This window comes from Mesoplodon bidens, assembly GCF_964165515.1.
Source record: "Mesoplodon bidens genome assembly, chromosome: 15".
Taxonomy (NCBI): domain Eukaryota; kingdom Metazoa; phylum Chordata; class Mammalia; order Artiodactyla; family Ziphiidae; genus Mesoplodon; species Mesoplodon bidens.
Genome location: NC_138171.1, coordinates 25,687,294 through 25,700,360, shown reverse-complemented (window position 1 = coordinate 25,700,360; position 13,067 = coordinate 25,687,294). Strand labels below are relative to the sequence as shown.

Genomic DNA, 13,067 nt, shown 5'->3' with positions numbered 1-13,067 from the left:
GCAGGTGTGCGCAGCTCCAAAGCCCGCTCTCTCCCTGTACAGCCCCACCTGCTGTTTTACAGTACAGGTGACGAGTTATGACAAGTCTGTCCCCCAGGATCCTAGCAGCTAACGGATGCCTATGTCTTGCAGAACTGCTGGAACTGTGGCCGCAAAGCCAGTGAGACCTGCAGTGGCTGCAATATCGCACGATACTGTGGCTCTTTCTGCCAGCATAAGGATTGGGAGCGCCACCACCGCCTCTGTGGCCAGAACCTGCACGGCCAAAGTCCCCACAGCCAGAGCCGGCCACTGCTTCCTGGAGGGAGGGGCTGCTCAGCCCGGTCCGCCGACTGCAGTGTGCCAAGTCCAGCCCTGGACAAGACCTCGGCAACCACCTCGCGCTCCTCAACACCTGCCTCTGTGACAGCCATCGACACCAGCGGGCTCTGAGCCCTAGACTCCCTTCCCCCTGATGACCTCACCGCACGACAGACTCTGCACGGGAGGCTGGCTCCTTGAAGCAGTGCAAGTAGCTGTTGGGTCATCATCAAGAGAAGTGGAGGCAGGAAGACTTCAAGCCCCGGCAAACACTGCTCCCCAGCCTCTCCAGACACTTGCCCCAGTTTCCCGTCCGTGTCCTTGGGGGACGTCGTGTGCACACAGGCAGCTGGCTGGAGCTGCCTCCTCCGTGGCTCCCTGGCTTGTTCCTCTCGCAGCTGAAGCTGGGATGGCCGTGGCCGCTCTTCTCTGTCGCCCGCCCGCTCCCCTCCCTGCCTCGTGAGGCCGCAGACTGTCGAATGTGCCCCGCCAGGCCGGAGGCAGCGCACCCCATGTGCTGTCCCCTCCTCCATCGTCCGCCCACGGCCGAGGCCTGGAGACTGAGAGCAAGCCGGGAGGAGGCCTCTCTCCCAAAGGGAGTTCCCCGTGCCCCGACAGCTCCTTGAGCCCCATTTCCACCCTCAGCAGGTGCCACTGATGGGTCCCATGGGGACTTGGGCAGGCCAAAAGCAGCACTCAGGACTCCCTCCTCGACCCTGCTGTTCAGGCTTAAGATTCTCAGAAACCACAGGAAAGAAGTCACCATTTCAGTAAAAGCACCCATAATAAAAAGTAAACCTTCCACCAAGCATCACAGATCATTTTGGACAAGATTTTCTAACCTGGCTGGCTATTTTAGTTTGGGACCCATTTTTTTTCTCTCTTATTTGATTTTGCTTATGCAGAAAATAGTTTTCAGCGCATGGATTGGTCTGAGGGAGAATGAGACTCAATTGTGGATAGTCTGTTCCCTCTGAGCATGTTGGCCAAACTAATATCATTACATTATTGAATGGATCATCTATTGGAAATGCAGAACCTTTTGTCACCACTTGGCTCTTTGCACAGTCGTCTTGTTCTGTGTCCTTTTATCTCAGACCACGCATGTCCAGATCACCGCATGGATCTTCTTCCCGTGGTCTCTATTTGGCGCCTCTGAAGCCGTAGTTGACCCACAGGATGCAATGTGGTGTGGCTACGGCTTGCCTCACCAGTCAAGGCCTGGTCACTTCTGAGTAACCCTTTTGGACCTGAAGGAATTCTTCCAACCTTGTCATTATGTCCTATATCAGTTTATTATTGGGCATACAATCTGTTTCCCTTCTCTTGTTTTGTTGGTACCTGCCCTCTTTGAGCTAAGAAAAGTTCTGTGAAATGTGACAACCATTTGAGAGAGCCTGACCCATTTTTCTTCCTGTCTTCAGGGAGTTTTCCAGCTGCTTACCTAGCTCTCCGAACATGACATCACCTATAGTCCCTTTAAAACGTTAGGAACTGCCACACACGTTCTTCCCTGTCATTCAAGTTTTATTGGGAGCCCAAGGACTCTGACTCTCCCCCACTCCACCTCCAAGCCTTCAGCGCCCTCTTGCAGCAAGGTCCCTCTGGCCCTTGAAAGCTCAGCTTTAGATGGCCAATTTCTGTGCATTGACCACAGTGAATGGAAAGCTCTCAGTAAGGTATCAGCATAGGTAACATTGTCCTTACATATAGGTGTATCTTACTTTAAGAACTTTAAGTCCCTAATTTACCTTACCCAAGGATTTTCTGTCTTAAAAGAAACTCGGAACAAGGCACCTTTAAAATACCTGGATTTCTGCTACATAAAATAACACATCCCCAGAGAAAGAATAACAGAGTAGTTACTTTATTGTGGAACTCCTTAAGCTGTAGCAGTTGGGGTATCCTGACTAACAGATGAAATCAGAACCCCAGACAGGAGTTGCCTACATTTCCCTGAGACATGGGATGTCCCCTGAGAGGAGGTCACTGAGCCTATAAACCTGTTGCAGCAAGAGGGTGTCTCGTGGTGTCCACTGGGTCTGTCCTCAGCTCCCTTTTTCATTGGCAAGTTGGATGAACACCTAGGCATGTTCTTTAAGTCTTCAGTGGCCACAGGACTAGCCAGGGTAGCTCAGGTTTTTTCAGGTTGGAATAAAGAGCCAAAACCAACCGAGTACTGTTCATCAGGGCTCGATGTCAAGCTCTACAGGTAAGGTTTAGGATTCGTGTGCGGTTAGGTCCTAGCTGACTTTTGTGGAGTGTGACAGTTTAAAAATGACAGTTTAATCTTCAGAATTTTTGTAATGCTATTCTAAACGGCTTTGCTCATGTGCTACCCAGAGGCCAAGCTGAAAACTTAGGCAGTGTTTCCACACTGCAGTTCAGATCTCATGCCTTTTGCTGTATTAAATTTGGTCAGTTTCACACATAGGTTGCTAGGGCATCTGTCCAAGACTTCCTATTTAAATGTAAAGAGTCCCTTTCTCCACCTGCCGCTCTTCTGAAATTCTCCAGCTCTCTGGTTAGGAGGAGAAGGGACACTGTCTTGGGATGGGGTGAGGGGACTGGAGGGGCAGGGGTGAGTCCAGGTTCCCCACTTGGTTTCCCGTGTCTGCTGATAACCACTCCAGCTGCCAGGTTGAGGGTGCAGATTCAGGCTTCCCCCTTTCATTTAATTAGATTTAAAATATCTTAATAGACTCAGACTGCTTAGAGGATCAACCTTTATAGTTTGAGGGGACAAAAAATGACATAGTGGTGGTACTGAAGGTATTGTCAGGTCAGTCATAGGCTCTTCAGTATTATCCTAGAAACCAAAAGCAAATGTGACAAGCGATGGGACGTCATTGTCCTCTCCCCAGTGAGGAATGGTTGCAGGAGCCAGAGAAGACCAGAAGTGGCCAACATGGGAGCTGTCTTTAAATGTTCTGAGGGAAGCTTGAGGGCTGGATCCTCAGATCTTCAATCATCCTTTGGGGCCACACTGCCTGCACCAGGCCTGACTCCACCCAGTGATGAAAACAGACTCAGGTTAGTTCTACCTGCTCAGGAATAGGCAGCCCTCCTCCTGAGCTGTGAGCACTCCACTTGGGAGCATCCTTGCAGCCCCCGGGATGGGGCTCAAGCAGATCTGCTCAGGCACAGTCATGTGACCCTGAGGTCACAGCAAGTGCATCTTCTCTTAGACAGTGCTGAGTCATGTATGTCTCTCAGTGGATCTAAGACTGGAAACAAGACCCATCTCCCCAGCATGGGTCCATGCCTGGCATCGGCTGCAGTGGGCCCTCTGCAGTGTGGACAACCTTTGTACATCTGGGCCAGTTGGTCCACCAGGAGCTCCTCACTTCTTGGTGTCAACATGAGCATCCTCAGCTTCTAGACAGAAAATCTACACTTTATTTTGTACAGCCTTGTCCCAAAGTCAAATTGATCCCCAGTGCTATCACCTGCTTGCCAAGGGTAGACCTTGTTATGGGTAGTTCCAGAAGGTATCTCAGCAAGTGGGCTTGAAGTTTCAACAACACAATTGGAATTGTGTGGTCGTGAGTTCTTCGGGATGAAAGCATAAATAATGACCAGGTGGCTGTTTGTCTTGGAAATTGTAGATGGGATTATGGATTGAGTAACTCATTTAAAATAGAACTCATCTTGGAGGCTTTCTTCAGCACTGGTTTCCAGGCTCCCAGGTCAATAGACCAAGCCAAGTTTCTTAGATTTTTTTTTTTTTTTGAGCTATTTACAGAGAACTAGGTGGTGGCAGGTTTGAACCAAATGTAAGAAAAGCTAGAGAGACCTGGACTGTTCCAGCATGGGCCAGCCGGTCAGCTGTCCGGAAGGAGTCCTGCCTGGGGTGGAGTGGGGTGTTGTACAGGGCGAGCTGTTGAATAGGGCCCTTCCAACTCTGTAATTATTGTGAAACCAAAATGTTGACTACCTGCCTCTTTGCCCACGTGCATTGACATGCTCAATTCCAAAGATGATGGTGCAGGCAACCTTTTCCATCATGAGCCAGGAGAAGGTTGAGGCCTGAGGGCGGGCCTTGCATCCGCCCTTTGCCTCCACAGCCCCAGAGATGGAGCTTCCCCTGCTACCCCATCTGTTAGACCCACAACTTCACAGTGTACACTCATTGATCCTTATACCAAATAGGGCATGTGCGGCTGGCAGCTGGCAGGGACAGCTCCGTCCCTGCATTGGAGTTGGCAAGAGAGAAGCAGCAATAAGCATTAGGCGAATGGCTGAAAGTGCCGTTTGGCTAAGAGGCTTTCGAAGTTCCCGATGAGGCTACAAAAGCTCCGTCCATAAAAGAAAGCCAATAATGTAAATAAATCCAAAACTAAGCTTCCAAGCGTGGTTTTTTAAGGGGGATGATGAATGTGAAACCACCCACGGGATGCGGTAGAGTCGGTGTTTCTGTGCTTTGTCATTCTACTCTGATAGGAACTTTAGTTACTTAACTCTGTGCGTAACTTATTTAATGTACTGTATAAATGAACCAAAACTGTTCAATACGTATTTAGTTTGTTCTACTTAAAGTAGTCAATAAAAAGGCTATATTCCTTTTCTGACTCAAGCTGGAATGGGACTAGGAGGGAAGGTGGTGCGTGTAGTTTTGTAAGACGTCCTGCCGGCAGGCTTCTACGTCCCCTCTGCCTTGTTCCTTGATCTTCAGAGATGGGCTGGGGCTCCACTGGTTCTTGCTATGGCTTGAGAGCACCCAGGGGAATGAACGCAGGAGGTACTGCTAAGAAGGCGGTTCCAGCTTCTGGACCTCTGGGAAGCCAAATGCCAACAACAGCTACAGATAATTCCCAACTCCTTGTTAGCTCTTCACCATTAAGTGATCTTTTAATGAGGAAAATACAACGACAGAAAGTCTGAAAAATAGGGTAGTGGATCTGTAGGTACTTTTTTCTAATAACTCTTATTTCCTTAAACGTTTTTAACATAGCTGGACTTGGGAATATTCATTCATTTCCTTTTTATACTGAGGCTAAATCATAAGTTCACTGTTGCCTTCGTATTGATTTGCTTAATGGTTGTACGATTTAATCAAGGCCATAATTTTCTGTTGTTTGTTTGTTTTGCTGTGCCATGCGGCTTGTGGGATCTTAGTTCCCCAACCAGGGATTGAACCCGGGCCCTCGGCAGTGAAAGCCCAGAGTCCTAAGCACTGGACGGCCAGGGAATTCCCTCAAGGCCATAATTTAACTCTTCACCTCCTGTTGGGCAGTTGGATTGCTTTCAAATTTTCCCTAACATACTGAAGTGAACATCTTCCTTAGCATGATTTATTTCTTTGGGATAATTTTCCAGAGTGGAATTTCTAGAACTGAACTTTTTTTGGGGTGCTTGAAGCCTGTGTTTAAACTGCTTTCCCTGAAAGCCCACCAGCTTGCTGTTCCTCCGACAGGACTCAAGTAGTACTTGCATGGGTCTGAGGTGGTCTGACCAGCTGTGACATGACACAGGTTGCTGCAGGCACACCTGTGTGTACCTGTACATATGAAGTCTTGGGCTGTCAGTCCAGTTTCCTAACCAGTGACCTGAGGCCTTACTTCCCAAGGACCTGGCCCCAGCCTCACTCCTGTCACCCGCATACCCATCTCTGGCCTCGGCCCTAGAACTACTTCTGAGCAGCCTTGCGCAAGAGGCTTGTTGGCACCATCCGCTTCACAGGCCCCCACAATGCAAAGGCAAGGGTTGGTTACTAGAGTTCAGGGTAGGGAGGAGGATGACCTTGGCCTTGCCCCTAGAAGGCAAGGTGTGGGTTTAGCTGATTCGTGCAGATGGTGCCAACTGCCAGTTTTTCTCAACAGCCGCCCGGCGCTGCAGTCCACCACTCAGCAATTACAGGATCTCAAGCCTCGTGACTGTCAGTCTAGCACAAAAGCATATTTGGTAGACAAGTCAACCATCCACAGTCTGCCTTAGCCCTGGAAAAATGATCCCAGGCACTTGGGATAATATAGTAAAATACCATGTTAAATTTGCTATATAAATAGGCTGAAAATGTTGCCATTATCATAAAACACCTGGGTGCCAGATAAATTCTAATGAATTGACTTTTTTTGCTGAGGTCACAGATGAGAAAGTTTAGGAAATCCCCAAGGGACAGAAAAAAAGAGTAAGCTGAAACCACAAAGGTAGTTAGTTGGGTACAGTAGAGGAAAACTGCTGCTTGGGGGCAAAAGAAATTCCAAGAAGTCAAGAATTGGAGGGATTACCTCTAGGGGGACTGTGGCACTAAGCTTTGAGCCTGTACAAACTAGAGAAACAAAACGGGGACCTCTCCCTAAAGCCAGGGCACTGGCTTTGGCCTCATTGAAAAGGCAAGCAGGGAAAATTGACCTGTCTGCAAAGGGAACTGAGCAGAGAACATCTCTCTGGTCCTGCTGGAAGAAAGAGAAAAACTGGCCAGAGACTACTCTTATGTCTGCTCTCTCCTGGAGCTGAGGTTCAGATTCTCATTACTCCAGAGGTCAAAGAATCCCTGGACTGAGAAATGAAGAGGATTCCAGGCTTGTATCTCCTGGTATCTGGCAGAAGCAAAAATGCAAATCCTCCAGAGAAAAATCATATGATTACATATCAACCAAGTATAAATTGTCCAAGATAGTTACTAACGTTCATGTCCAAGCAAATGAGCCACTGTGAGCAACAGTCAGCAGGAACAAAAAATTAACTCAGCTCTCATCAACTCAGGTTTGACCCACAGCTTCCCAGGAGAAGAGGCTGCCCCAGCAGTGCCCAGGCTCTCCCGGCAGGTGCGATGCTTCAGTACATCTGTGCTCAGGCCATTCATCAAGCCTGTGAGGCCACCATCAAGCCTGTGTTCAGATACATGGTATCAAAGGTCGCTATGCCACTGCTCTTTATTCTGCTGCATCTAAACAGAATAACTGGAGCAAGTAGCAAAAGAATCGTTGAGTAGCACAAATCTTGAAGGAACCTGAAATGGCTGCTTCTATTATGAATCCCTATGTAAAGTGTTACATTGAGATGAAAAGCCTAAATGACATGATAGCAAAAGAGAGGGTTTCTCAGGACTTCCCTGGCGGTTCAGTGGTTAAAACTCCACGCTTTCGCTGCCAGGGGACTGGGTTCGATCGCTGGTCGGGAACTAAGATCTCCCAAGCCATGCGCGGCACGGCCAAAAAAAAAAAAAGGTTCTCTCCCCTCACATCCGGTTGGATCAATTTGCTTGCTGAAAATGGTCGCTTGAACAATACCCCTGGAGCCATAGTTCTGACTTTTCTACTATGATGAGTGTCCAGAGTGGAGAAGTACCTTGCAGTTACCACTGTACCTCCTTTAGATGAAGCCACTCTTGCTGAATTAAAAACGGTCCTGAAGAGCTTTCTAAGTAAAGGCCAAGTGTTGAAACTGGAAGTTAATATTGAGCCATCAATCACGGGTGGAATGATTGTCCGTACTGGAGAGAAATATGTCTTCAAAAACCAAGATTCAGAAGCTGAGCAAAGCAATGCAGATTTTCTAAGTGTTGATTTTCTGTCAGTGAAAATTCTTAAACTTGGAACAACAATAAAATGCTTCCTGAACAGGAAAAAAAAAAATTGCTTTAGAACCCAGGGACTTCAGTACTGTTATTATCAGACACAGAATATAAAATAACTATGAAACCTCTAAAGACAGTGCTGGAAAAAAATTAGCAAAAAGTAAGAGACTAAGGCAGATTTGAAGATAGAATTCTGAAAATTACAATCATTGAAACAAATAGTGCACTACTGAATGGCAGATTAGATGAATCAAAATGAGTGAAGCATTACTGTATGAGAAGGAGATGGAAAAAAAGGAACGAGTTGTTCCTTTTGGAAGGCAGGTTTCGAGGGAAGAGCCCTTTCAAATTTTACGAAGGAGGCAGTCAAGAAACTTACTCAGTATAAAGGGAAATAATTGGCCTGAGATGATACACTCTCAGAATGAGCAAACATGCATCGACCTGAACTCATCCAGCCCGTCTGTGCTTGTTTCTGGTGCTGGAATTTCAAGGCAGTGAGTTGGATGTATCCCGTCCTCCACATCCTCTCTCCCAAGACCATCGGGGAACCAGCAACAAACCACCCCCCATTCTCCAGGGCGGCTTCATTGCCTGGTGCCAGGCGCCCTCTTGTGGACAGAATCAGACCTGCTACCTCTGCTGCCTCCATCCACGAGCCAGATTCCCATCCGGAGTGCACACTCCGGCACCTTTTGCCTTCCCCTTTGCACCAACCTTTTCTGAGGCTGCCTATCTGCCCCATGAACTCAACTGACTTTCTCTGGGTGCCTCCTAGGGAGCTGCAGAAATGATGAGTACTCAGCACCCACACCACCTACCTTCCGAGGGCTGAGCTCTGAAAAGCCCACATCAGATCCACCCTCCACCTCGTGCTGTGCTTCCATGGCTCTTCTTGCTGCCCCGTCTGCCATCGTGCAGCCCCAGGGCTTGGCCTCACTCCCTCCTTTGTTAAAGCTGCCACCGTCCTCCAGCGTTTCCATTACCAGAGGATGCCTGAAATTTTGCTCAGCGATGTTCACGTTTGACGGCAAGTAGCTCTTGGTACCAGAGAGTAGATCCAGTTGTGTGATTCAGAGCAAGCACTTGCTTGCTGAGCTTCTGGTTCTTCATGTGTAAATTGGGGATGCTAATGGTGCCTACACCACTGGGCTGTTCTGAGGTGAATGTGATCATATGGGAGTCACCCTTAGCATAGGGCTTAGCACCCAGGAAGCCCCTGTAAACAGAGGCTGCCATCCCAACCTGCTTTTCTTTCTCTCTGCCAGTATGTGATGTCCTTGAGGATTCACTTTTGTTCCAGCATCCCGCTGGGAACCTGATGTCTTCCTCAAGTCGTATTTGTTTTGAGAATAACTTTTTTTTTTTTGGCCACACCGCGTGGTATGAGGGATCTTAGGTCCTCGACCAGGGACCGAACCCATGCTCCCTGCAGTGGGAGTGCAGAGTCTTAACCACCAGACCGCCAGGGAATTCCTGAGAATAACTTCTCGAAGGCCTTTTGTTTCGACCCATCAGGGTCTGTGTTAAGGGGATTTGGCGTGCATATTGCTCTCTGAGAGCAGGAGGGCAGTGGCAGCCACCTAGACTGTTGCCGTCTCTCCAGCACCTGGCCTGGCACTGACCCAGTGCCTAGGACAGGTTTTGATGTATGCAGGTGAGTCACCAGCACAGGTGGGAGGAAGGTGAGGAGGCAGGTGCAGGGAGTGGGTGACCTCCCAGCTCCGGTACTCTGCCTGGCCTTGACCTGGGTGCTGTCACCAGCCCTGGACATTTTGCCATCCCCAGCACCTGCCACAAAGCAGGTGCCCAGTGGTTGGTTTTTGTTTTTATTTTATTTTATTTATTTTTGGCTGGGCCGGATCTTCGTTGCTGCATGTGGGCTTCCTCTAGTTGCGGCGAGCGGGGGCTACTCTTCGTTGCAGTGCGCAGGCTTCTCATTGCGGTGGCTTCTCTTGTTGCGGAGCATGGGCTCTAGGTGTATGGTCAGTAGTTGTGGCTCGCAGGTTCTAGAGCGCAGGCTCAGTAGTTATGGCGCACGGGCTTAGTTGCCCCGCGGCACGTGGGATCTTCCCTGACCAGGGCTGGAACCCGTGTCCCCAGCATTGGCAGGCAGATTTTTAACCACTGCGCCACCAGGGAAGTCCTAAGGAGGCAATTCTAGAGTGGATGGGGTAGAGGATGTGAGGGAACAAAGTTCTAAAGGGGAGTTGCAAACCTAGGGACTGAGGTTGCAAATAGCCCAGCTCAGCTGGAGCGTTTTAGGGGGATGAGGCTGCACATAATGCGAGTGGGTATTGATTGCTAAGGGCCTTGAATGCCAAGTCAAGAAATCAAACTTGATCTTGGTGCTAAAGGTAGGGGGGTGCCATTGAAGGGTCTTAGCCAGAGGAGTATGGTCACCACGGTGATGTTTTGAAAACCCCTTCTTTCTGTTCCTTTACGGGGAGTGGACTGTTGAGGGTTGGAGTAGAGAAGGGAAGCCCAGTGAAGAGGCTGCCATAGTCTTTCAGGCCAGAGATGATGGTGGCCAAGACCTGGGGCCCTGGGGGGATGGCAGCATGGAAATGAATGTGGGCTTGCAAGAGATAGACACACACACCTAAAGGCCTGGGTCCCTCAGTACCCCCATAGCCCCAGCTCAGAACTTTGTTCTCCCTGTAGCTGTAACTCCAGGCTCCTGTCTGCAGTCCAGCTCCACACCCGCCCACAGCACTCCCCTGTCTGGCAACCCCCCGCCTCCCCGTTACCTGCAAGACATCATTCAAACTCCCTCTGGCCTGGTCTCCCCACTCACCTCCAATCCCTTACACTCTGCAGTTCCTCCTTCTGCTCCCTTTGTCTGCAACATTCTCCCTGCTTGTCTGCCCCTCACATCTGTCTGGAGACTGCTACACTATTCTTTCACAGCTCAAACCCAACATCACCATCTCCAAGAGGCCTTCCCCAACCCTGTAGGACTGACACTCTCCCCTGCACATGCAGGACCCTTCCTGGCACTTCCAAGCCTTCAGCAAGGAAGGGAAGATGCAGCCCATCTTTTAAAAAAAAAAAAGTGTTAACTTTCAGAACTCCATTGCAGGGTGAGATGAGACAGGCAAAGGGTGGCACCCACTTAAGAGGTGTCAGCTTGGGCTTCCCTGGTGGCACAGTGGTTGAGAGTCCGCCTGCCGATGCAGGGGACATGGGTTCGTGCCCCGGTCCAGGAAGATCCCACATGCCGCGGAGTGGCTGGGCCCGTGAGCCATGGCCACTAAGCCTGCGCGTCCGGAGCCTGTGCTCCACAACGGGAGAGGCCACAACAGTGAGAGGCCCGTGTACCGCAGAAAAAGAAAAAAAAAGATGTGTCAGCTTGAGCTTAAGAATTTCAGCATCTTTGTTCAAAGAAGGCAATGGGAAGTTTTTTAGTTTTGAGGGTTTGCTGTTGGTACTGTTTTCGTAAAGGAAACGGAATGGAAGGAATTAGAACACAGGACAGAAAGCAGGATTATGTCCCCCTGGATGGCCTTCTTCTCTAGCAAAGACATACTGACACCTCCTCCAGCCACCCAGACCTGAGAGACTCAGGTGCTGGCAGCACTTTTAGGAACTGCCAAGAGTCTAGGAAGTGGGGTGGCATGGTGCAGCCTGGTGTGGTGCTGGCCAAGGAGCCCCCAGGGACGCCCGTGCTGGTTCTCTGGCCTGGGTGGCCAGGCCAGTGGGAGCAGTTCTGTCTGTCCCTGCCAAGTCTGAACTCCTACAGGGGTCACTGGGGAGAAAGCTCCCCAACTAGGACATCGACCCTGAGGTGCCTTCCTGGCCATGCCTCAGGGCCCAGCCCCGACCTGGCACCACCAGGGCAGTCAAGCGCATTGGTGACATGTCCCTCAGCCCACTGGCCGGTCACCCCTTCACACCGACCACAGCTTCCTCAGGACGAAGGGCCTGTGCGGCCCTGCCGCCTCCCCGCCGTGGCCTCAGCCCGCCTCTGGGCTTCCTTCAGGTCTGAGGCGAGCTTTCCTCCCCCTCAGAGCCTGAACCTATGCATTTCTTCTGCCTAAAATCTCCTGACCCCAACACCCTCCAGACGAGGTCAGAGGCCAGCCTCTGCTCTTGTGGTGCCATGTGCCTCCCCTTTAGAGCCCGCATCCTGTGGAGCCACCTCTCACCTCCCTCCGTGTTGGTCACCTCCCTCCACGGCCCAAGCCCCTTCCCCCAGGATGGCTCACAGGAGGCTCCACCAGTAGCTGGCAGGACGACTCAGCCGTTGCTCTCCTGGAACAGCGCTATGGCTCTGTCAGGTGGTAGGGGTGGTGACAAATCCAGCCTGGAAGGGCGTGGGAGGTTCTGTCTGGGGACAGGTCTTCTCACAGGGATCGGCCATGCTATTTGGGACCCTGAGAGGGCTCTGTGGCCTGTCCCCAGCTCCATGCCACACCCTGTTGGCAAAGGAAGGGGGGGTGAAGCTAGAACCCCCAGGATTTGGGGTGGATTAAGGCAGAGCCCATGCGCATTCTCCTTTCCCAGGAACGACCCTAGAACCAGGGTTTGTGGGGTGAGAGGGTCCTGAATTGAGGAAACCTGGATTGACCGTGATTAAGTTCCCACTATCAGCAGGAATGGAGGCCTGGCCTTCTTGCCAAGGGAGAGAGAGGACCCGATGCCAGAGGTGACTATTGCCTTTATTGCCTCTGTGCTGGGGTCCTGGGCTGGGGTTCAGAGGTATCTGGGGGCAGCAGGTGACTCTGGAGCCAAATTATTGCTACTTAGCAAGGTCACCTTGGGGCTTCCCATAGTGCCCTTAGTATGGGTGGGCATGAGCATGCAGATGATATGCAAATGACATGCAAACCAACCCAGGATCCTGCAGAGGGCTCTGGTGCAGCCCCAGGTGCTGAAAGAGTCAGGAGCCTGCCAGCCCAGGAGGGTGATGGGGACACCCAGGTCCTTGCAGACTGCAGACTGATCCAGCCCAGCCTCGGGGGTCGAGTTCGGGGGTATGGACAGTCCCTGAGCATCAGCCCTGGTTCTGTTGCTGGTTGGGGAAAAGCAGAAGCCTGGCCCCAAGATAGCAAGAAGAAAGCAGGCACCCACTAGGTAGCCAAGACAGCCCAAGGCCCACTCAGAGAGGGAAGGGACCTGCCCTGGGTCACACAGCAAGGCAGGGGCAGAGGGGACCAGAATCCAGGCCTCCTGAGCTAGACAGATGCCAGAGTGCCTCAGAGGCCAAAGCTATGAGCAATAAAATACACTGTTAAAGAAAGAA

The 13,067-nt window shown here is 50.7% G+C and overlaps 1 protein-coding gene and 1 pseudogene across 5 annotated transcripts in view; both read left to right on the top strand.

Annotated features, from left to right (window-relative positions):
• CBFA2T2 (CBFA2/RUNX1 partner transcriptional co-repressor 2) overlaps positions 1-4,864 on the top strand; it is a 180,764-nt gene extending 175,900 nt beyond the window's left edge. For all 4 annotated transcript variants that reach the window (XM_081256964.1, XM_081256965.1, XM_081256963.1 and 1 more), the window contains one exon: positions 133-4,864. In XM_081256964.1, coding sequence (XP_081113090.1) covers positions 133-432 — 300 coding nt within the window. In that variant the 3' untranslated portion in view covers positions 433-4,864. The remainder of the gene's footprint in view (positions 1-132) is intronic.
• Positions 2,391-7,804, top strand: LOC308628298 (ATP synthase subunit O, mitochondrial-like; annotated as a pseudogene). The gene is made up of 3 exons: positions 2,391-2,512; positions 7,022-7,341; positions 7,399-7,804. The product of its transcript is annotated as an ATP synthase subunit O, mitochondrial-like (transcript).
• Positions 7,805-13,067: the final 5,263 nt, after the last annotated feature.